Genomic DNA, 24,089 nt, shown 5'->3' on the forward strand with positions numbered 1-24,089 from the left:
ATAATAATAAAAAATTTAAAGAAAAAGCTATTCTGCTCTGGGAAAATTTGGAGAAAGCAAAGCTAGATTTCCTAAGAGTCAGGTTTCCTGTTCACTGTATTATGAAATAAGTACTTTTAAACTGAATTGTTTGAATTCTAAAATACATTTTTTAAAAGCAATATGGTTTTAATAAGAATAGAAAATGGACTGTACATGTCTCTTAAAATTCCATTTCTTATCGATTTTATTATAGATTTTATAGGTTACCATTTTTTTCTCTTATTCAAATTTTTATTTAATTCCAGTTAGTTAACCTACAGTGCAATATTAGTTTTAGGTGAACAATATAGTGATTCAACACTTCCATACAACACCTGGTGCTCATCACAAGTGCACTCCTCAGTCCCCATTACCTATTTAACCTATCCCCCACCTACCTCCCCTCTGGTAACCATCACTTTGTTTTCTGTAGTTGATTCTATTTCTTGGTTTGCCTCTCTCTCTCTCTCTCTCTCTCTCTCTCTCTCTCTCTCTCTCTCTCTCTCTCTCTCTCTCTTCCCCCTCCCCCTCCCTCTCTTTTTTTCCACTTTGCTCATTTGTTTTGTTTCTTAAATTCCACATGTGAGTGAAATTATATGGTATCTGTCTCTGATTGACTTATTTCACTTAGCATTATACTGTCTAGCTCCATCCATGTCATTGCAGATGGCAAGATTTCATTCTTTTCTATGGCTGAGTAACATTCCATTGTTTATATATACTACATCTTTATCCATTCATCAGTTGATGGACATTTGGGCTCCTTCCATAATTTGGCTATTGTTGATAATGTAGCATATTTTTAAATTTAAATTTCAGTGCCATCTGGAAGTTTGGCGCTTATGGTTATTAAATCATCAAATCAAATCTATATATAACTTTCCATATATTTGAAAGCATTTCCATACAAATACTGTACTTGAAAAGGTGATTTTGTTTTTCCTCTTTAGTATACAGCTTGGTTAATACTATCAGACGATCTCAGTATATAGTATTTATTGCACATGTAAAATAGAACAGTACTGTAGAAGTTTTGAATGTTTCTTAAGTTATTTAAATTCCAGTTAACATACAGTGTAATATTAGTTTCAGGTGTACAATATAGTGATTCAGCACTTCATACAACAACACCAGGTGCTCATCACAACAAGCGCACTCCTTAATCCCCATCACCTATTTAACCCATCTCCCCACTCACCTCCCCTCTGGTAAACATCAGTTTTTTCTCTATAGTTAAGAGTCTTTTTCTTAGTTTGCCTCACGCTCTCTTTCTTCCCTTTGCTCATTTGTTTTCTTAAATTCTACATATGAGTAAAATCATGGTATTAGTCTTTTTCTGACTTATTTTCCTTAGCATTATACTCTCCCTCTCCTGCTCCATCCATGTCATTGCAAATGGCAAGATTTTATTCTTTTTTTTAAAGATTTTATTTATTTGTCAGAGAGAGAAAGAGGGAGAGGGCAAGCACAAGCAGGGGGAGCGGCAGGCAGAACAGGCAGAGGGAGAAGCAGACTCCCCACTGAGCAGGGAGCCCGATATGGGACTTGATCCTAGGACCCTGGGATCATGACCTGAGCCGAAAGCAGACACTTAACCAAGTGCGCCACCCAGGCATCCCAGATTTCATTCATTTTGATGGCTGAGTAATATTCCATGGTGTGTGTGTGTGTGTGTGCATAAGAAAATGAAGATGGATGTTAGGAATTTTCAGGTAAGTAGCCTGTATTGATGTCATAATTCTAAACTTTGAGTTATCAAGTCATTCTAACAAGATTGTGCTTATTTCAGATCCACAGGAGTGAAGTAGCAGACAGAAACAAATTTTGTGATCTCTGCAACATGATATTTAGCTCCCCAGTTGTTGCTCAGTCTCACTATGTGGGAAAAGTCCATGCTAAAAAACTGAAGCAATTAATGGAGGAGAATGATCAGGTATCTCCATCAGGATTTCAGCCAGAGATGGGTAAGATTACATTCACCTCTTTAGCTTCAATACAGGGTCTCCTTACCATTTTTTGTCCAACTTTGCTATCCATTATTTTATTGGAGAAACTTTCATTCTGGAGTAATAACTTGATTCTTCTTCTTCTGCCCAGTTAATTTCTTTCTGTATCTTTGTCATTTAATATAGAGATTATGATTGCTAGCTAAATTTTAAGAAATGTTATGACCCTTCCTTTTTAGTTTATTCAGTACAAATGAAAGCAGGTGATTTGCTGTGCTGCTATAAAGAAACAACAAAAAGCAGCCTGAGCTCTCCATTTTCTAATCAAATCATAAAATTTTACTTAGCTCCTTCTCTCCCTTGCCATCTATCTCATTTTTTCTTCTTCAGTATTTTCTAGAACATTATCTCACATGTGTGTTCACACCAGTATTTTTACCATAATATAGTTATGGTGCAGCATTTTCTGACTATAACTACAAGCAAAAAAAAAAAAAATAGTAAGTTACAGAATCTCCTTCTACCCTGATAGTTCATTTCTTTCTTCTAATAAAGTACCACCAACATCATCAATCAATAAGTAATGGGTACTTATTTTATGCTAGATCCCAAAGATACAGAGAACTGTAAAACACTGCCTCTTTCCTCCTTCCAGTGATGATGAGTCACCAGCACATGAGAAATCTTAACTTAAAGATCTCACTTCTGGCCTAAGGTGGCAGAGTACACCCTGGAAAATCAAACTTGTATTTTGAAAAATTTGTGTGCCAGAAGAAAAAATGAGATGATTAATCCTCTGGAATAAATAATTTACCACATTCTGACTAGCTTCAACACTTTAGGAATAAGGCATGACTAGTATGAAAAATTTACCAACATTAATTTCCAATCCATATTGTAGGCCTCATCCAAACTTAAAACGTACTGTTTTCTTAATGATGAGCACTGGGTGTTATATGCAACTAATGAATCATTGAACAATACATCAAAAACTAATGATGTACTCTACAGTGGCTAACTGAACATAATAAATAAATAAATAAAAGAATACTATGAATAATAATACTGTGAACAATAATAAAAAATTAAACCAGAATTATTTTTAAACTTATTCTAGTCTCTCTAATTTTTATATTTGTTTTTCTTCCTGTCATCTAAAGAGGGTTAGAATCTGTATGCTGTACAATATAAAGCATCTTGTAAAGTCTTATTTTCAGTCCCCCAAATTCATCAATTTGAGCTCAGGTAGGATACTAAATGTAAGAGCTCTGACATAACTATAATTGTGGAAACATATAATTTTATAGCCTTAAACAACTGCATAAGTTTTATTTTGATACAAACATCACAAATCTGGACTGGATAGACTTACTGGGGTACTCAAGAAAGACACCAACTTAGAAGTTGGTACCATCTGTTTTACCCTCACTGATTTTAAGAACCATCCTAAGCTCTCGTGCTTTCATCGATTTTTCCAATGAATATAATTAGCCAATGCCTGATGCTGAATATTCCTCCCTGTACCTTTGTTGAAGAAACTTGGGGACAGACTTGTATTCAAATTTCTATTCTTACAGAAGGAAATTCTTTTCAACCTGAGTACCTTTATCCAACAGCCCTATGTGGAAAAAAGTCCAAAAATAGCAGTTTTCAAAGAATTCTGAATTCCCCTAATACTTTGTAATGAATGCAGCTCTAATAGCTGAATATATGTTGATCACTTCTCATTACAACTATTTCAGCAGGTGGGCCTCTTACTACTTCTGCAGAATCAACTTTTCTGAAGCCCCTTGCTGTCAAGCCTCCTCCAGGTGGGATTAAAGACAAGACTATGCCTTCCTCTTCCAGCAGTGCTTTGGATTTGAATAATACAAACAAGTATTGCAAGCTCTGTCCTGCTTCCTTTAATAGTCCATTAATGGCCCAACAGCACTATGTTGGGAAAAAACACAAAAGAAATGAAGCTAGGAAGAAGTTTGTAGACAACATAAGAGAGAAACCTCTTCCAGCAAAATCAGATGCAAATGGTAAACAGTAAAAATATCCTAAAATTCTTTCATAGGAAGTTATTTTATAAAACATACTGGTTTATGTATATATCAATTTGCTGTAGTTTGATAGTAGTGATGGAATTATACAATTTTAGATGAGTAAGGACTTCAGAGTCCATCTAGTTTTGTCTGTTGGTTTTCTAGAAAATGAGACTCAGAAAGTTTAGATGACCTTTATGAATTATAGAATCAAATATAGGTATTCCCGTGGTTCCATGTTATATCATAGGTACATAAGGAAGTATTTTTAACTAGTGTCATGTGGTTACATTATTCAGTCACTAAGTATGGCTTAAGTGTCTCTAAGGTGCTAGGCTAGTCATTGTTGGGAATACAAATGATATACCATTTTCCCTGAAGGAGCAAGTGTCTAAACTAGTTGGGTTAATAACACTTCATTGCAAGAGGCTACAGACATGAATTTTTATGTACATATTTTTGGTAACTAGAGGAGTGAAACATCATGGTTCAGAAAACCTTCATAGAGGATGTATATGATTTAGATTGGTGGAAGTGGGAAGGAGAGAGAATTAACAAAGGAGCTAGAAAGACTGGCAAGAATTCAGGCACAGTAAAGATTCTGATCCTGACTGGAATAATCCACTTGCTCTTCTAACCATTTTTTTTTTTCATTTTTCCCCCACAGGCACCTTCTCATTACTAGTGTATTTTATTCCTTTTTCATATTCTCTCTTCTACCCACTTCTTTTCCTCCACTCACTGTTATTTTTCAATTCTTTTCTTACTAGACCTTTCTGCTTCATATGAAAATGTTCATTACTCCCACCTTGAAGCCATATTCTTTGTCATATGTAACTCCTTATGCTCTGGTTCTTCTGTGTTTCTATTTCTTTTCTCTTTTCTTTGGGGGCTCTTTTTTAATTCATTACCTAAATGTAGGTGTTCCTGTGGCTCCATTCTTGGCCTTACTCTACAAACATGATCTAAGCTGTTCCCCTGATTTCATCTCTTATCTGTATGCTTATGACCTTTCTGTCAAGCTTTGGACTCATATATCCAACTGGCAGCTACTGCTTTACCTGGATACCTCATATCCATTTCAATTCCACTCAGTTATTCAGAATAGAAACCTGTAGTTAACTGGGAATCCCCCAACACTACCTTCTTCGCTTTTTATATCTAATGAAACACCAAGCCATGACTGTTTTACCTGGTCCCTTATCTGCAGCCCTACTCTTCCCGTACTAGGTCAGGCCCTCAACATCTTTCCTAGAGCTTTGCTACTCAAAGTGTGGTTTGTGGCCAGCATCATCAGCATCACTTGGGAGCTTGTTAGAAAAAAGAATCTCAAGTCTCACTGCAGACCTACTGAAACAGAAACTGCATTTTGACAAGATTTCCTAGGGGATTTGTACTCACATTAAATTTTGAGAAGCATTGTTCTAGAATATTGCCACAGCCTCCTAAATACTCTTCCTGCCATCAGTTTTGTCTCTCCAAATCTACCCTCTATTTAATCACTAGAGTGTTTCACCTAAAGTGCACATCCTTCCATGTCATTCCCTACCTTAAAATCCTCACTTTTTTCTCCTTTTTCTGAGGATAAAAATCTAAGCTTCATAGCTCTTTACCATCATTCCCTGCCTATGTTCTCCAGGCTTATCCCCTCTTACTTCCTGCCATGATCTGTATAGGTCAGAACCTGCAAACTGCTTATGGTTTCCAGAAACCATTACCCTATTTCTTGTCTCTGTGCCCTTTTTCATGCTGCCATTTTACCTGGAACATCTCCATGTTCCTCTTCTTTATCTAATTCCTAACTCATTCTTTAACATACTACTTCCTGGGAAGCCTTTTCACTCCCTTCAAGACTTATCTTCTATGCTTCTTTAGCCTGCATGTCTAATTTTCTCTCTGTGTGTCTTTATCTCCCACTAGGATGTGTCAGGTCTTTGAGGGAAGGGATTTCACCCAACTCCTCTGTATTTCCAATGCTAGAGATAGAAACTGGCATAGAATAGGCCTACTTCAATAGCAATTAGTTTAATATAGAATCAGTGAACTACTAATCTTGATATATTGAGTGCTAACCCTGCGTTGGTACTATTTAAGTTTCCTAATTAATGTGATTCAGCATACCCCAAAAAGTTACATAGAGATCTGTGTTTTTATCTAGGAATTTGAAGAATGTTGATTTAGGCAAGTGTAGAAATACAAGTGGTAGGGCTTCTGAAAGTAGTAGATGTTTGGAGAAATGAGTCTTCAACTTGTTAGGATATTTTTCCTATTGCTGGGGTGAGGATATCTGAAATAAGTACCTTCTAGTTTAATAGTCAGCATTAGGTAAAATTGGAACTGAGTCATTTATGAGAAGTGTATATACTCTGGTCACTTCTAAAGGGAGAGTCATGTTAGCATTCTGAAGTTTCAAGGTTATTAGAATAAGAGAAGGGGGATTTTGGTGAAATTTTCATCTGGCCAGGGAGGGAGTGCTGACTAGCATAATAGAGCTCAAAGAACAAATTTTCAGCCCTGCTTTTAACTGTCCCATTTTAAGAACAGTAAACATTTGAGGATTAAAAAATAGCTGGAGAATTTGAATTAGCTAATGAGAATTTCAAAGAACAGAACAGCAGAAGCCCATATTATAAGCGAGCAAGTGGTAAGACAGAAACCATTCGATATATGACACCTTAACTATTTCATTCATCACCCCATTTTCTCCTTTCTGTCTCTGCCTTTTTTCCATCTGTTTTGTTTATATATGTTCCTACTATACCTAATCTCTCTTTCTTCATCATTCTCACTGCTTTCTTCATGTCCCTCACCCAGCCCAGATCTTATTAGCACAGGAATGGCTACCATAACGATATGGAACTAAAGTATGTATGTATTTTTTATTTATTGTATTTGTTTTGTTTATCTTACTAATTTCTAGCCTCATTATTGCACTTAGATATCTCACCTTCACCTGTAACTCAACATACCTAAAATTGAATTAATAATCTTCTCTAAAACCAACTTGAATTTCCCAAGATTCCTGTCTTTGCCAGTTGTACCACTATTAGTCACCTACATTTGAATCTTTGAGGGCATCTTCAACTACTCAATTTTCCTATATCCTGTCCATCAGCAAGTCTTATCAAGTCTTAGAACTATTCTTCCTTTCCATTACATTTCCACTACCATCATTTCACACTTGAATGTTATAACAACCTTCTGGAAGGCTTTACATATACCTCATTGTTAGTCTCTCACTCCTTAGTAGCAAGATTTCAACCCTGAATAAATTCCACAGTCCACCTTTTCTACTTTTACATTCAGGATACTGGGTGATGCTATGGAAAATTATGTAAAGCTAGAGATTGGGTACCTCAGCAGAGTCTTGGGATCCAATCTCTGTGGACTTGTAGTCCTATTTAATCCTTTACCTTTTCCTTCACTTTCCTGTCAGCAGTGATTTTAAAACCCACACCACCCTCCAGGACTCTCTTCCACTCTTCTACACTTCCCCTTCTCACATCCTTCAGATAAACTTATCTCCCACATTCAATCAGTTACCGAGTTTTGCCAGTTTTTATTTTTTTTTAGTTTTGCCTGTTTTAATGGTATATTTCACCAGTCTCCTTGCTCCTCTCTATCCCTACTGTGTTCTAGCTCATGCCCTCCTTATCTCCTGCCTCATCTAGTTATTTACATACATGTGGTCTCCTTACTTTGAGGCTTGTTCCTCTCAAATTTATCCTCCATATTGCAGCTAGAGGAGAGACTTCTCTCAAACACACGGCTGACCATGTCACTTACTACTTAAAACATTTCAAGGTTTCCCAATACACAGGATAAAAAGTCTAGGCTCCTTAGCATAACCTATACATCTCTCTGATCTGACACCTTTTTGCTTCTCCCATCTTATCCTGTTATATTTTATTCTACAACAATTCCAAATTTTAAGAAGTTCTTATAAACACTTCTATGCTTCTATCATGCTAGTCCCTCTCCATACAATACTCTTCTCAACTCTTTCCATCAAGTTAACTATTGTTCATCCTTCCAAGTTTAAGGCATCATCTCTTCCAGTAGCCTTCTTCAGACCCCCATATTCTGCTTCTTTGAGCTCCCATACCCTTTAAGCATACCTCTTACCTTTACCAAATGCAATTGAAATTCTTTGTTTATATGTTTCTCACTTGGATTTGTGAGCAACCTGCCCATTTTACTCATCTTGTACCCCTAGAATCTAGCATGATGCGAGATTAGCTAACGCTAAGGTGCTTAGTGTTTGTTGAACAGATTATTTGAAGTCAACACATCATGCTCATTTCTGTCTCTCCCATATCTGATACTGTTTTCATCCCCTGGAATGCCCTTATCTGCCTTCCTTACAATTCAAATCCTTCTTGTCCTCCAAGATCCATCATAACTTCCCTCACTGCTCTAGCTGCTGGTATTCTCCCCCTCCTCTGATTCCTCATAGACTTCACTTTTTCGTTGACAATTGCATTAATTTTAGCCCCTTAACTGAATTAGCCTCCTTGAGACAAGGGATTATATTTTATTCTGCAATATCCATCTCAGCACTTTATATGGTGTAATAAGTACATAGTTTTTCTTAGTATTTGCTAATTGTTTATTGAGAGGCAGTGTCATGTAGAAGGATAAACATAGATTGGGAGATATGTTTGAAGTCATTTACCCGGTTGTAGCTCAGATTCCTCAGGTGTAAAGTGAAAATAGGCTACTTCACAGTATTGTCAAAGGATGAAATGAAGCAGTACAGTATCCATTACAGAATAGGTCCTTAACAAATGTTACTTTTTTAAAAATGTTTTTCTCCTGTTGTAATTTAAAAACAGGTAAATTAGACTTTTTCTACTTTTTTTCATAAAGTAAATCCCACATTAAGGTGCATTTTTGCTTATATGTAGCTCTCAATTGACTATTTTCCATTTAAGCTAATAGACCAATGGTTCTCACCTTGACTACATGTTAGAATCATACAGGGAGCTTTTAGAAATCTCAATGCTCAGGCCATCCCTCAAATCAATTAAATTAGAATCCCTAGGACCTACACATTAGTGTTTTGTTTTCTCTTTTTTAACTCCCCAATTGATTAGGATATAGAGCTAAGATTGAGGACCACAGCGTTAGACTATTTAAAGACATGTACTTCCCCAATCTGTGCTTTGAAAACAAAGATCATATAGTCTGGGGAGTTATAAGATAGAGCTGTGATTAGGAGAAAAATGGGCACCACAAGTGTTAGGTAATGGAAGATTCTGAAAGCTATGAGATGCAAAGAAGCTTGAGTTTCTGAATGAAGTCAGAAACAAGGAATCCTAGCAGAGCTGAGGGCAGCAGAGCTGGACAGGGCCAAGGAGCAGACCAAGATGGGAGATTAGAAAGTGTAAGAAACATAGTGGATTAAAGAGATTTAGAGTATACTTATCTTGGTGAGCACTAAATAATGTATAAAATTGTTGAATCATTATATTGTATACCTGGAACTAATGTAACACTATATATTAATTATATTTCAATTAAAAAAGGAAAAGAAAAAGAAATATAGTGGAGGCAGGTTACAGAAGGATTAGACCAGGAATTCTGAACTTGGAGTCAATAAATAGACTTCATATCTTCAGAGAAAGTGTTTACACCATTTTTATATATTATTTTCTGAGATGTCTATATCTAGAAAAACCTAAAGGATATCAGTATTTGAAAAAGACAAGGGCTAAGGTAATAGTAATCAGACCAGAATTCCAGAACTGCCTCTGGACCTTTTATATGTGACCTGCAGCTTCTCTAAACCCCTATATTACCTATATTATAATCTTCCAATATAATTTGTAAAGAAACAAAGGAGGAACTGAGGAGAATATTATGTATACTATATACTTTATAAGCACTAAACAAATATGTAAAACCCCTGAAATATGAGTACATAATCATAATGAAGATCATTGGCTCGATATTAGGGCAGTGGTGCTCAACAATGGCTGTATTAAAAAAAATCATCTAAAAAAACGCTTTCAAAAAGTAAGAAAGCCTGGTTCAACTCCTAGAGATTCTGATTTAAATGGGCCTGTAACATGAATATTTTTAAATTTTTCACATGGTTCTAATGTGTAGCTAGCATTGAGAACCACTAACCTAGAGGAAACCAGGTATCCTGCTTATCTTGCATAACTTGGGTGCTCTCAAAATGTATGGTGTTGGCCAAGCAGATCTGAGTCTTAATTTTCACACCTGTTAAATAAGTATTAATTTTTTGAAAAGGTTTGTTCTGAGCATGCATAGTCCTGGATTTAGTCTTTAGCTTTGCAGGAAGTCCAGAATCTTCATGGTAGATCAGCCTCAAATCAGGGACTGACCAGACCACAAACAAACTTGGCAAACACTTATAAATAATCAAGGAAGCAGAAAGGTATTCCCTTAGTGTATTTCCCACACGTTCTCTAAGAATAATTACCTGTGGTATTGTTAAAATACAAATTCCCTCTCCTAGAGACAGTGGATCATGTTCTCCAGGGGAGGAGCTTGGGGATCTATATTTAAGTAATGCTCCAAGTAATTCTTATCAGAGAAGTCTGGGAAACATTGTAATTTAAGTTAATACGTTGTCATTCTGATAGTGATTTATGGTAGGAGAAGATATGTATTTTTTCAGTTCTCAGGGTTTTTAAAACTTGGATCTATCATCCAGGGATATCCCTTTTTTGGGATCAAAGAATATGGGAAACCAAATTATAATCAGAAAGTGACTTGGTGAGCATGAAATCAGAGCACTGGGAGAGAGGATAGTTACGAGGAATCATTCATTCAGTCTTTGGCATAACCTGCTGAGCTCTCCTGGGCCCACTAGAGTATCTGTCAATAGTACGCAGAGTCCTCATGTTCTTCCAAGTTAGTATCTTTCTTTCCCCCTTGACAATATTCTCTTGTTTCTATGAATAATCTTTGCTTGGACAAGACACATACACTTGATAATGATTAATTTAGAATCCTTTGAATGATTAAGGGGCTGTTTGATTTAAAAGATGACCTCGCTTGACCCTAAAATTACTGCAGCCACCAATTTATTGCCCCTTCTTTAGGGTGGGATTATTTTATATTTGGCTTATGAAATTTATTAATTTGCTACTTCTGACCAAAGAGAAAGTAGAAGAATAATGAGGTTAAGAAAATAAAGATTAATTTATCCCCTGCTTTCAATTCTACCTAAGAAGCAGAGTAGAGAGGTAGCTGGTATACCTATTCTATAGTTCTTGACTCTTTTGAAGTGGTAACTAGTAGTTTTGTTTTAGAATTTTGCTTTCAGCTTTTATCCTTAGAGTGGGGCTCACTGAACCTCTCTCCTTTCTAAAATCTGTCTGTGGAAATTACTTTTGGTAAACTAATGCACTACAGTGATTTCAGGTAAGAGAGTAAAAATTTGCTTTTGTTTGATCTTTTGGGAACTTTCAGGTTTTTGTTGGGTGGAAAGAGAATTAGGAGCAAGCAAAAAGGTTGGTTAAGGGATTAAGAGGCAATCGTTGGTTGGATGTACTAAATTTGAAGTGCCTGCTACACTTTCATGTAGAAACAATAGGCAGGCAGATAGCAGTTTCTTAGGAAAGAGGCCAAGCCTAGAGAAGCAGTGTGGTGTAGTGTAAAGAATTCTGGGCTCTAAATTAAGAAATATGGGCGCTGAGAGGTTATCTCTATTACTAACTGGCTCTTTGACTTTGACCAAGTCATTTGACCTCTCTGGGTCTTTTTAAATTGGGAAATTTCAGTAGATGATCTCAGTAAATTCCTGTCCAGCTTTGTGATTCTAAGTGTGTCCGTATTAACCTCCTTAACTTGGACTCTCTATTTTTTCAGCATTTAGTATGAGAACCTACGTTTGCCATATTTGTAATATCACCTTTACATCTTTAGAAATGTTCCGATCCCATATGCAAGGAAGTGAACACCAAATTAAGTAAGTATTTTTTTTACCAAAATCCTCCTGTGAGGATTTTGAGCAGGACTTCTGTCAAATACCCTTGCATGTATTTTACAAACTTTCTAGGCATTCATTTCCCTATGAGTTGATACTGCTATAGGTGATGGTATTTGTAGGTGATGGTATTTGATACTGCTAGAGGTGATGATATTTGAATCCCCTAGGGACTTTTCTAGCCATGATAGTATACTGGCAGAGCTGGATAATTGGCACCCCTCCTGACCAGACAGCATTGTCCTTCTCTGGGGAGATGCTGAAGGATCATTCTCATTGAGCCATACAAACTCAATTAAGTCCTGGAAGGTTCTTAGTTCCAGGAGATAAAGTGATCTGGTCATCATCCTTCCAGCGAGGTACAGTAGTTAAGAAAAAAGGTCTTGCTCTCACTGATATGAGGAATTCTTAATCTTAGGAAACAAACTGAGGGTTGCTGGAGTGGTGGGGGGTGGGAGGGATTGGGTGGCTGGGTGATAGACATTGGGGAGGGTATGTGCTATGGTGAGCACTGTGAATTGTACAAGACTGATGAATCACGGATCTGTACTTCTGAAACAAATAATGCAATATATGTTAAGAAAAAAAAGAAGAAGATAGCAGGAGGGGAAGAATGAAGGGGAGTAAGTCGGAGGGGGAGACAGACCATTAGAGACGATGGACTCTGAAAAACAAACTGAGGGTTCTAGAGGGGAGGGGGATGGGGGGATGGGTTAGCCTGGTGATGGGTATTAAAGAGGGCACATTCTGCATGGAGCACTGGGTGTTATGCACAAACAATGAATCATGGAACACTACATCAAAAACTAATGATGTAATGTATGGTGATTAACATAACAATAAAAAATTATTTAAAAAAAAAAAGGTCTTGCTGTTGGACAGACCTGGATTGGAATATCAGATCTGTCTTTCTAACAAGTGTATAACTTTGGACAGCTCCAATATGAAGTTGTTATAATGAAATATTAAAAATCTGTGTAAGGTGCCTGGCCTGGCATATAATAGGAGCTCGATAAATATTCCATTCTATTTTATTGTTTTAAGGAGGAGAGGATTAAGTGGACAATTAAGGACTGGATAAGTCAGGTAGCAGGACAGAGGGGCACTTAACTATTGTATTTTTGGTTTGTTGCTTTAAAAATCAAAGCTTAGTGTTTCTGTTACATTATTTTATTCTTGTAGGAACTGTATCTACTTTGAGTCTGAATATTTAGGAGCTAAATTGTCTGATTCACCAAATTAATCTTCAGACTCTTTTTTTTTTTAATCTCAGAGTTCCAGAATAAATAGCCATTATATTTATAGATCTATGCAAGGAACTAATTAAAACTTTTAAAACAATGTGACATTCAGATCAGACCATCTTTGGGGCATTAAATATTACTGGTCCTTTCCTGCCTATCCCAACATGCCTTACATTTTAAGTACTAAGACAGTAGCAGCTATGTCTGCATCTTCCCTTTTATCTCAGCCCTGAAAATTTTTTGTGTGTAATAAATTGTGAGGTACATGGGAAATATCTGACTATCCCTGCTCCTTCTTTTTGGCATAAAAAGTGATGATTTATAGCTTTTATATTGCAGTAGGTTTTTTAAATTTGTTTGGGCTTTTGTTGTTTTTGTTTTTCCAAACTAATCTTTTTGAAAGCAAAGAAAATATTCAGAATAAAATAACCTAGTAACAAGAACTTTCTACTGCCTTCTTTGCAGAGAATCCATTGTTATCAACCTAGTGAAGAATTCAAAGAAGACACAAGACTCTTACCAAGATGAATGTGCAGATTACATCAAAGTGCAGAAAGCCAGAGGATCAGAGTCCAAGACTTGTTTCAGAAAGATGGAAGAGGGTTCTTTGGAAACCCGTGGGTACAGGGAAGTAGTTGATTCCAGGTCCAGACATAGAATGTTTGAACAGAGACTCCCATGTGAGTCTTTCTGGACATACCCAGGATCATACAATATTTCACAACCAGGAGAAAACCAATTACCTCATTGCTCACCAGCTCATTCAAAGAGGACCTATGACTCTTTCCAAGATGAACTGGAAGATTACATCAAAGTGCAGAAAGCCAGAGGACTAGATCCAAAGATTTGTTTCAGAAAGATAAGAGAGAACACTATGGAAACCCGTGGGTACAGAGAAGTTGATTCTGGACCCAGACAAAGAATATTTGAGCAAAGATTTTCACTTGAGATTTCCCAGACCTACCATCAACCATATAATATTTCACCAGTGGAAAGCCAGTTATATCACCGGTTACCAGCTCATTCAAAGAGGACTTATGATTCCTTCCAAGATGAACTTGAAGATTACATCAAAGTGCAGAAAGCCAGAGGACTAGAGCCAAAGACTTGTTTTAGAAAGATTAGTGATAGCTCTATGGAAACCCATAAGTACAAAGAAATGGTTGATTCCAGACCCAAACATAGAATATTTGAGCAAAAACTCCCATTTGAGACTTCCCAGACCTATACAGGATCATACAGTATTTCACAAGCACTAGAAAACCAGTTACCTCATTGCTTACCAACTAATGACAGCAAACAGAAACTAGACTCCATGATCTCTTGTCAACCCATCAGAGACTATTTCCCAGAAAAACCAGTACCCCTGAGCCTTAGTCAGCAAGAAAATAACTCTGGCCCATACAGTGTAGAATCTGAAGTTTACAAGCACCTCTCCTCAGAAAACAGTACCAGTGACCATCAAGCAGATCATAAACGGAAACATCAGAAGAGAAGAAGACACCTGGAGGAAGGTGAAGAAAGGCCAGAGAAAGAGCAGTCCAAGCATAAAAGGAAAAAGAGTTATGAGGATACTGATCTAGATAAGGACAAGAGCATCCGACAAAGGAAGAGAGAGGGAGATAAAGTCAGTGTCAGTTCAGGAAAGCTTAAACATCGAAAAAAGAAAAAAAGCCATGATGTATCCCCTGAGAAAGAAGAACGTAAGCACAAGAAAGAGAAAAAGAAATCTGTTGAAGAAAAGACAGAAGAGGAAATGCTTTGGGATGAATCTATTCTTGGATTTTGAGCTTTTAGTTTTTGTTTACCCAAGGATGAATTGAAGAAATCAGTTAAGAACATGGATTTAGACAAACAGGAACATCTAGTGAAGAAAAGGAGCAGTGGATACAGTCAGTGTCAGTTCAGGAAAGCTTAGTTTTTGTGTGTATAAGTTGAAATTGAATTGAAAGAAGAAACAAACAAGCTTAGACCTACCCTCTGAGAAAGAACATAAGAAAAACATAACACAACAAGAACATAAGAGAAAAGGAAGCCTGTTGAAGAAAAGACAAGAGTCAATGTTTTGGGAGGAGTCTGTTCTAGGAATTTGAACATTTTATTTTGTTTACCTAAGGATGAATTGAAGAAATCAGTTTAGAAAATGGATTTAGACAAAAAACAAAAACATCCAATGAAGAAGAGAAGAGGTGAATATGGTTATTGTCAATTCAGGAAAGCTTAGTTTTTTGGGGGGTGTAAAAATTGAAAATGACTTGAAAGAAGAAACAAGCATAAACCTAGCCTCTGAGAAAGAAGAATATAAGAACACAAGAATAGAAAAGGAAACCTGTTGAAGAAAGATAATGCTTTGGGATGAGTCTACTCTTGGATTTTGAACTTTTTAGTTTTGTTCCCTTAAGGTTGAATTGAAGAAATAAGTTGAAGAGTTTGGTTTCATGAAATTGTTATTTGAATTTTCCTAAATGAACAGTTAACTTTAACCTCTAACAAAAGCCAAGTGAAGTAAAAGTATTCAATATGCCTTTTCCTTAAGTTACTTTTCCTCATTTTCTTAAAAAAAAAGAAAAAAATTACGTTTCTTACATATAATGTAATTTTGCTTAATGAGGTTGTCTCTACTTCTATTCATCAAATTGCTGTGGTGGTGAATTATTTACCCATGGGAGATAATTTATTTTAAGTGAGAGAATTACCAGGCATTAGAGAATCCATTCCTTGTTTGGGTTTGTGATAGTGTTGGTATTTTTTTGTTGTTGTTGTGTGTTTATTTGTTTCTTGGTTTTCTCCAAGAAAAATGTATGAAGCGATTTAGACTGATTTTTTTGTTTGTTAAATCTAATTTGCAGTGTATTTTTATATTTTCTAGTTCTGAAAGTGAAAATGAAACAGTCTATAATAAGTTTAGATTATATATAGTTTTAAAAAGCTCTCAAAATGTACTGATACAAAATCAGTCTATATTCTGGAAATGTTTATATTATATTAAAGTGTTTTAATTTCTATATATTGTTTTGTGCAACCAATCATTTCCCAGCCAAAGATGATTTTATTTTGGGAATGAGAGGGGAAACAATTATACAGTTTGCACCTCTTGGGAGATCACAATGTAAGGTTGTAATAATTTCATTTATTTCACATCTTACTTAGTAGAAGAAGCAGACTTGAGTTCAGTTTTAAGTTAAATTGACCAACTAAATAACTTGAAACTGAAGAAGGAAGAATTTTCTAAGTGGGAGAGGGCTGTGAGAGTATATTACCTTTATTTTTTTATATAATAAAAAATTCTTTTGAGTTTTTTTTCCATGCAGAACGTGCCCTCTTTATACCCATCACCAGGCTAACCCATCCTCCCACCCCCCTCCCCTCTAGAACCCTGTTTGTTTCAGAGTCCATCATTTCTCATGGTTCGTCTCCCCCTCTGATTTCCCCCCCTTCATTCTTTCCCTCCTGCTATCTTTTTTTTTTAAACATATATTTTATTATTTGTTTCAGAGGTACAGATCTGCGATTCAACAGTCCTGCACAATTCACAGTGCTCACCATAGCACATACCCTCCCCAATATCTATCACCCAGCCACCCCATCCCTCCCACCCCCCACCACTCCAGCAACCCTCAGTTTGTTTCCTGAGATTAAGAATTCCTCATATCAGTCAGGTCATATGATACATGTCTTTCTCTGATGGACTTATTTCGCTCGGCATAACACCCTCTAGTTCCATCCACGTCGTTGCAAATGGCAAGATCTCATTCCTTTTGATGGCTGCATAATATTCCATTGTGTGTGTGTGTGTGTATATATATATATATATATATATATATATATATATATATATATACACCACATCTTCTTTATCCATTCATCTGTCGATGGACATCTTGGCTCTTTCCACAGTTTGGCTATTGTGGACATTGCTGCTATAAACATCGGGGTGTATGTACCCCTTCGGATCCCTACATTTGTATCTTTGGGGTAGTGCAATTGCTGGATCATATGGTAGCTCTATTTTCAACTTTTTGAGGAAACTCCATACTGTTTTCCAGAGTGGCTGCACCAGCTTGCATTCCCAGGGTACATTACCTTTAAATTGTCGCATCTTGATTATTTTTTTTTACACTGGTGCTCCCTTTAATGATTAGCACCTCTTATAAGTATTTGAACATCACCATGGTACAGTAGAAAATCCTGGGAATCCAAATCCCAGGATTTTGGTCTCAGTTGTACCATCAAGTTGCCATGTGACCTTGTGGGAATATTATCAGAATCCAACCTAGAGTCATCAGGAATAGGAAAAATAGGCTATAGTATTCCCTTGGTGTGTTAAACTTATCAAAAAGTAAATAATTTTATGGGGCACCTGGGTGGCTCAGTCGGTTAAGTGGCTGCCTTCGGCTCAGGTCATGATCCCAGGGTCCTGGGATCTAGCCCCGCGTGGGGCTCCCTGCTCAGCGGAGAGCCTGCATCTCTCTCTCCCTCTGCCCGCCGCTCTGCCTACTTGTGCTCTCTATCTCTCTGTCAAATAAATAAAATCTTTTTTAAAAAGGTAAATAAATTTAGATGGTGATGTATCTGCATGTAGGCAACACATTTAACAGTGGTTTTTCCTTGAGATTTTGTTGAAATGGTAAATATGAGCTGAAGCATAATATGATTGGCTTTATACCGGGTTTAATGAATAGTCTGAAAGGGAGTTAGATAGTTCCCAAATTAACTTTTCTTCCACAAGACTGTTAGTATAAGATTATTTGGTACTACAATACTACTTCTCTTTAACACATCTGGTATATTGGTGAAAGGAGGGGGAAAAGAACCAGAAAAGAGCAAATAGACTGAATTACCCACACAAATGGCAAAATCTCTTTTCTGAACTTGGCAAAAAATGCAGCTTTTTTCCACAGAAAGTGCAAGACAAGATTATTGAATTGTAAGCATTTTTAGAATTGATAAATTCTTTTGCAGAAGTCCATTTTTTGTTAAAAGGTGGAGGGTAGGAATTCAAAACTATACATCATCAGACTATCCACTAAGACACCAAATTGTTATCTTTTCCAAATAACTGAAATAGATCAATGATTTATTAAAATTAGCAGCACACAATTTCATCAATATTGTGTAAATCATACAAAATTTTAACCTTAAAATCATCTAAATTAGGTGGGGTGGCATGTTGGGGGAGGGATAAGGGTGTGCTATTGACTACATTCTTGGAGAAGTTACCAGTGATTTGCTCTAAAAAGTGGTTTTGAAAATTTCTATGACAAAAACTTCTGGCAAAAATAAAGTTTATGTTAACTCTATCATAAAATTAATTTTCTATTAACCAGAAAGTATTTTCTGGTTGAAGCTGAGGACAAGAACCTGGAGTCTGACTTTGGCACATTTGCCCCGCTCCCAACTTCTGCCTCTGAGCACTAGGAGGTTACAGTAAAAGTCAAGATATTTAAATATATATGCAGGATCCAAAATTATCTCTACTTCTGGAGTTGAGGCTGAATCTAGTAAGATGAAATTTAGTAGTATAACTATTAAATCCTGCATTTGGCTATAGAAGACAATACAAAAATATATTTGAGGAGGCATAGTTTTAAGATACTGCATGTGAAAACAATGTTGAGATTTTTATTACATGCTTAGTTTGAAAGACTAATATGCTCATCCAGACATAAGATCACATATGATCTAAGACAAATGGTTACTTCAGACAAGTAAATTAATAGCACTTAGCTTCATAGGTATATACTCAATATATATTGGATATTATTATGGGGGGGCAAATTTTGGAAAATAATTTTCAATAATTGTAGCTATAGGGGAAAAAATGGAATTGACTGCCTTGTCATATGCATGCCTTAAACAAATAAGAGCTGACTGTCAGCATTGAGCCAGGAAGGAACCTGAGGGGAAAAAAATGAAGAGCATAGGTTCTCTTCCACAAACAGCTCGCACTCTAACAGAGTAAATGGACCAATAAATAGGAAATTGCAATATACATTCGATAAAGGCTACAAAAGGAGTTCTGAAGGATGCTGTGGATAGAAGGGTAGCAAGCTTAATGGAATGGGAAGTGGGCATTCAGGAAAGGCTTCCCAAAGGAAGTGACATCTAAGCAGACCTTTTCCTCTCAGTTCAAAGACATTTCTTTGATACATCCACTTGACTATCTAATAGGTACTTCAAACAATATAGATAGCTACATAAAGTGCCTGCTTCTGCCATTACCAGCCATTTCACCTCCCAGTTTCCCCCATTTCTGTAAAACTGTCCAATTGCTCAAGCCAAAAACCATTTTTGAGAACCTCTTCACTTTACATTAGTCCATAAGCAATTCCCCTTGATCATATCACCAAGATATCTCTCTTAATGTTCACTTCTCTTCATCCTCGCTGCCACCACTATAAACTGAGATACTATTTCTTGATCAAACTAGAAAAATAGATTTGAGAGCAACTGAAACATTCATAGAAGCCATCAAAGGTTCTGAATTATGGTGAGTGGAAAAAAATTACACAGAATCAGCAAGAGATTAAAGAGTGTTGTGGTGAACTAGGCTCTTGAGGATTTCAGAACTATCCAGCATAGTGTTTCCTACAGAACAAACCCACATACAAAAAGAAAACTGCTAGTTTCAGAAATCAAATTGAACAGGACAGAAACACTGTGGGTAAGGGGAAAGGAAAGTTCAGATAGTAGTGGATAGGGGAAGATTCCAGAGAAAGCAGATCCCAGGAAGTATTATGACAGCAAAATAAACTTCTGAAAGTGAGAGTAGCACTTTGGAAGGCCAGACCTAGTAGAATGTGAACGCACCAGAGAAATGCAGCAGACACAAAGTAAATGAAAACTAACCTAACCCAGTATTTTAAAATGAGCTGAAAGAAAGAAAACATGTCAGAGCTTTGATACACAGTAAAAATTCAGAAAGAAAACCCAGAAATAGACAACAGAAAGATGTAAAACAAAAAGTGACAGAACTAAGTAAATAAATTTAAAAAACAATTAGTGGAGATTAAACTGCCAGGAATACAAGAGAGAAGAGACACTATGTTAAAGACAGGGAAATAAAGAATAAAAAAAAGGAAAATAAAGACAAATTTCTGAAATTATATACACTGATAGAATAAATAAAAGACAGCCAGTGGGAGATAAATTTGTTGTAATGGAACTGTGTTTGAGCTGCCCAGAACCACCCTTGCCCCAACATCTCAGGACAAAGGCATTCATTTCTCCAGCTTTTGGGGGAATTGGCCTTGTCTGAAGGGAACTGTGTCTTGTAAGATCATGCCCTCTCCTGGGGGCAACCTGTATCCTTTGGTGGGATAATGTAGGTATATACAAATGCCAAGGTCTCCTGTTTCAATTTTGGGCACTTCTAAAAGGCCATCTTAGTTCCAGAGCTCCCTATGGGATCAGTCGAGATCTTTGCTGTAACTGTACCACGGTTCAATTTCTCTGCTAATCCTGCTTCCCTTACTACCTCACAGTGTTGTTCTTCTGAACATGCCCCTATAAACTACCTACAAACAAATTTCCATTTCATCATTATTTTCCCCCAGAGCCTTACCTAAGACCGGTGGTAACAGGAGTAGTCCTAGGAAACAGACTCCAAAAATGGGATTTGGGGAGCAGGAAGTGAGGATCCTGTCAATCATGGTAGTGGGTAAAATACTGGTAATAAGTAGTCCGTGGTGTGCTACAGCAGTACAATTGTTAAAACTTTCACCAGTGATACTAGTGAAAAGAAATGTACGTACAAATATAATATCTCAAGCAGTTGAGAGGATTGGGGGAAACAGCAATTATATAGAATCTGCTGACTCTTGCTGAGTGTCATTCATGTACCGGAGAGAGAAAATGAAAGGTTTAGAGAATTAATTACCAATTTAAAGCAAAATATGAAAGCAGGCATCTTTGGTAGCATATAAAGGGATTTCCAGCTCTTTCTTGAAATCTCATCTCCCATGAGCCCTCTATCTTGAAAAAATGGACCAATTCTAGGATTGCCAGAAAAATACACAGAATGCCCAGTTAAATTTGAAGTTCAGAAAAAGAGCTATTTTTGAGTATAAATATGTCCAATGCAGTATTTGGGACACAATTACACTAAAACAAAATTTCATCATTTATCTGAACTTCAAATTTAACTGGATTTTTGTATTTATTTTTTTGCTAAATCTGACAATCCTACCCATTTCTCCCAATTGGTTGTTAGCATTGAAGATGATATTTAGCCCTCTGCCTTGCCAAACTTGTCCCCTCCTCTAGCATCTATCCCCATGACTCCTGCTGGCCACCAGACCAATAACTATAATCAAATCACAACTTAACCTGGCTTGAGAAGTGTTGGTCTGATCAGGGTAAAAAGGGTTTATGTGCACTCTGAAGGAAGGAAAGTCCTAGGAGGAGGCTTTCTGGGACTGAGCTCAGAGGCCAGAAAATGTGTGGCCAGACTGTAAGAGGGCTAGGTGTTTCCAGGAAGAGCCCCATAATGCAGGGAGGTTAGAGATAAAGATAGAGAAAGCAGCCCGCTTGAGGGTACGTAAGAGAGAATATGCACAGGGTGAGTAGGGTACACCTGAAAGGCCTTGACAGAGAGGGTTATAGTCTTTGCCTGTTAAGTAACAGGGGTCGTTGAGGATTTCTAAGCAGAAAATGAGAAGGAGTTGGACTGGATGGTCTTAAATGGGTCTAATGTGTTCATTCAAAAAAGAATGTTAGTGTGAAGTTGGAAGGGTGGACAGGGAAGAAGACAGACACAGAATCTGTATGGTAATCCAAATGTGATATCAGGGACTAGGGTGATGTCAGAGAAAACTGGGATTAAGAGACAGAAAAAGACTATGAATTTCTCTTGTAAAGACTCTGAAAGACTAGGGCTGGGTTGTAGATGTCTGAGAGAAAACTTAATTTCAGACAGGCTAATTTCACAATGACTGATACCAAGAAAGTCAATCTAATGTCATGATGCCATGAAAGGAAAGAGATAGCCTTCAGGTTGAAAGAAGCCTAATAATATAACTACAGGCTCAAGTTTCTTGTGACTTTTTAATCAAGTCCAGGGAGGATTAAAAACTTTAAGTATGTAATAATTGACCCATGGGACTTGTCAGTGTAACTTCACTGTGTACCTCAGTTTAAGATAAGCACTCAGAAAACAAGTGTTTGGGAGTAGCAATAATTAATCATATTCTGGAAAGTTAGAAAAGGATTTTCCACAGGTCTGCTATTCTAAAAACAAAATAAAATTATTAGTATAACCTTGCTAAAGATTTGTCTCTTCATGTCTCCTTCCTTTTGTTTTTATATAATTTTTAGGTATATTATAACAAGATTGAAGAGGGAGAATTCATGAAATCTTTAATTGGCTCACTGAGGATAGAACAGTGTGTCAGGGAAATCTGTGTAATTCTTTCCAAAAGATTAGCTGTACATCTATCTTACTGCACCTATAATATATACAGGTCAAGGGGATTTGTTAGAAAAAGGAAGTGTATCTGGTACTCCCCAAAGAGATAGAAAAACAGGAAGTATGCAAATACTCTTTCCCTTTAGTTTAAAGAAATGCTCTAAGCAAGAGGTTTATTTGGTTCCTGGAATTTTCAACCACCATAAAATGGGTGAATCTATAAATTCTATAAAGGGACATTTATGGGGAGAAGTGAGAGCCATGGTTTATCAAGCTCTCATTTATCCTGAAATACTGCATGAAGTAACCAAGAAAGTAATCCGCATTATGGTTTTCTTTTCCATAGCTGATAGCACCTTTAAGAGGTTAGGTGGAGCAGGGCTCATTCCCATCCCAGAAAAGAAGAAAATTCTGGCTTTATAGATTTCTTCAATGCACACCCAGTGAAGTCAGGCGGTGATTCCTTATGTTTTCTCTGAATTCACTTCAGTGTAATATCTGTTATTCAATAACTGGCAGAAACCTATCAAATGCACAGGTAGCTTTTAGTGCAGTAGGAGAAGAAAAAATCCTATACATTATGGTGAAATGACATGGAGTATTGCAGGCACTGTATTCAGATTCAGGAAACCTGGGTTTGATAGACCACTCTCACACTCATTTGCTTTAAGGTAACTGAAAGGAGGTCATTTAGCCTCTTGCAACCTTACTTTTCCTCATCTATAAAATGGGGATTTTAAAGAAACTCATCTCACAAGGTTATTTGAGGATGAAATTGAAATAAGATAATGTGTCAACGCAGTTTTGACAGATACTGAACTCTCAATACATATTGATTAAATTAGAATATCGCATAGAGAGTAACAGTTGGGAGACAATTATTAAATGCTACATTACAAGGTGATGACCCCAAGAAAAAGTCTTCTCCAATGGTCATAGCTGTCCAAAGGCAAACTGGCTTATCTCAAGAGGCAATGAATACTGGCAGGGGTCAAAGGCAGACTAATTATTAGACTAGGTTATGTGGGGAGCTCTGAAGCATTACATGTAGGGTTCAATGTCAAACTTACTCTCATTATCCCTCATAACTTCACTCTTATTTTTTCTACCTAACTTTCCTTTATCTACAATTTCATTTTAAAAAATCCTGTCATCAAGTCTCTATCTTTGTAAGCTGCCTTGACAATTTTTTGAAATAAAGCCTGACATAAACAAATAAGCAAACAAATTTCAAAACAATCATAAGTGGAATTGAATCTAGGAATTAATATTTTTTGTGGTTTCATTTTTTGTACTAGGAGTGATTTTGTAGGGAAAGTGTGCCTTCAGGGAAAGTGAGAATTAACTAAGAATCACAAATTCCTTCTATTGTCATAGTTTTTAGGTAATTGCTTTGTGGGTAGGCATTTTGCCATCAGCTATGACTTTATAAGAGTGGATTTATAAATTAATAATTATACTGCCACCCATTGGTTAAGT

At 36.6% G+C, this 24,089-nt stretch overlaps 1 protein-coding gene across 8 annotated transcripts in view; it reads left to right on the forward strand.

Annotated features, from left to right (window-relative positions):
- ZMAT1 (zinc finger matrin-type 1) overlaps nt 1-16,218 on the forward strand; it is a 34,219-nt gene extending 18,001 nt beyond the window's left edge. The window contains exons 3-6 of one of the 8 annotated variants that reach the window (XM_027608996.1): nt 1,811-1,985; nt 3,710-3,994; nt 11,843-11,942; nt 13,670-16,218. In XM_027608996.1, the coding sequence (XP_027464797.1) occupies nt 1,811-1,985; nt 3,710-3,994; nt 11,843-11,942; nt 13,670-14,993 (1,884 nt within the window). In that variant the 3' untranslated portion in view covers nt 14,994-16,218. Of the gene's footprint in view, nt 1-1,810; nt 1,986-3,709; nt 3,995-4,790; nt 6,866-6,919; nt 11,396-11,842; nt 11,943-13,669 lie in introns of those variants that run through there. The other 7 variants (XM_027608997.2, XM_027608999.1, XM_027608998.2 and 4 more) reach the window with 7 other exon arrangements.
- The last annotated feature ends 7,871 nt before the right edge of the window (nt 16,219-24,089 follow it).

This window comes from Zalophus californianus, chromosome X (genome assembly GCF_009762305.2).
Source record: "Zalophus californianus isolate mZalCal1 chromosome X, mZalCal1.pri.v2, whole genome shotgun sequence".
Taxonomy (NCBI): Eukaryota; Metazoa; Chordata; class Mammalia; order Carnivora; family Otariidae; genus Zalophus; species Zalophus californianus.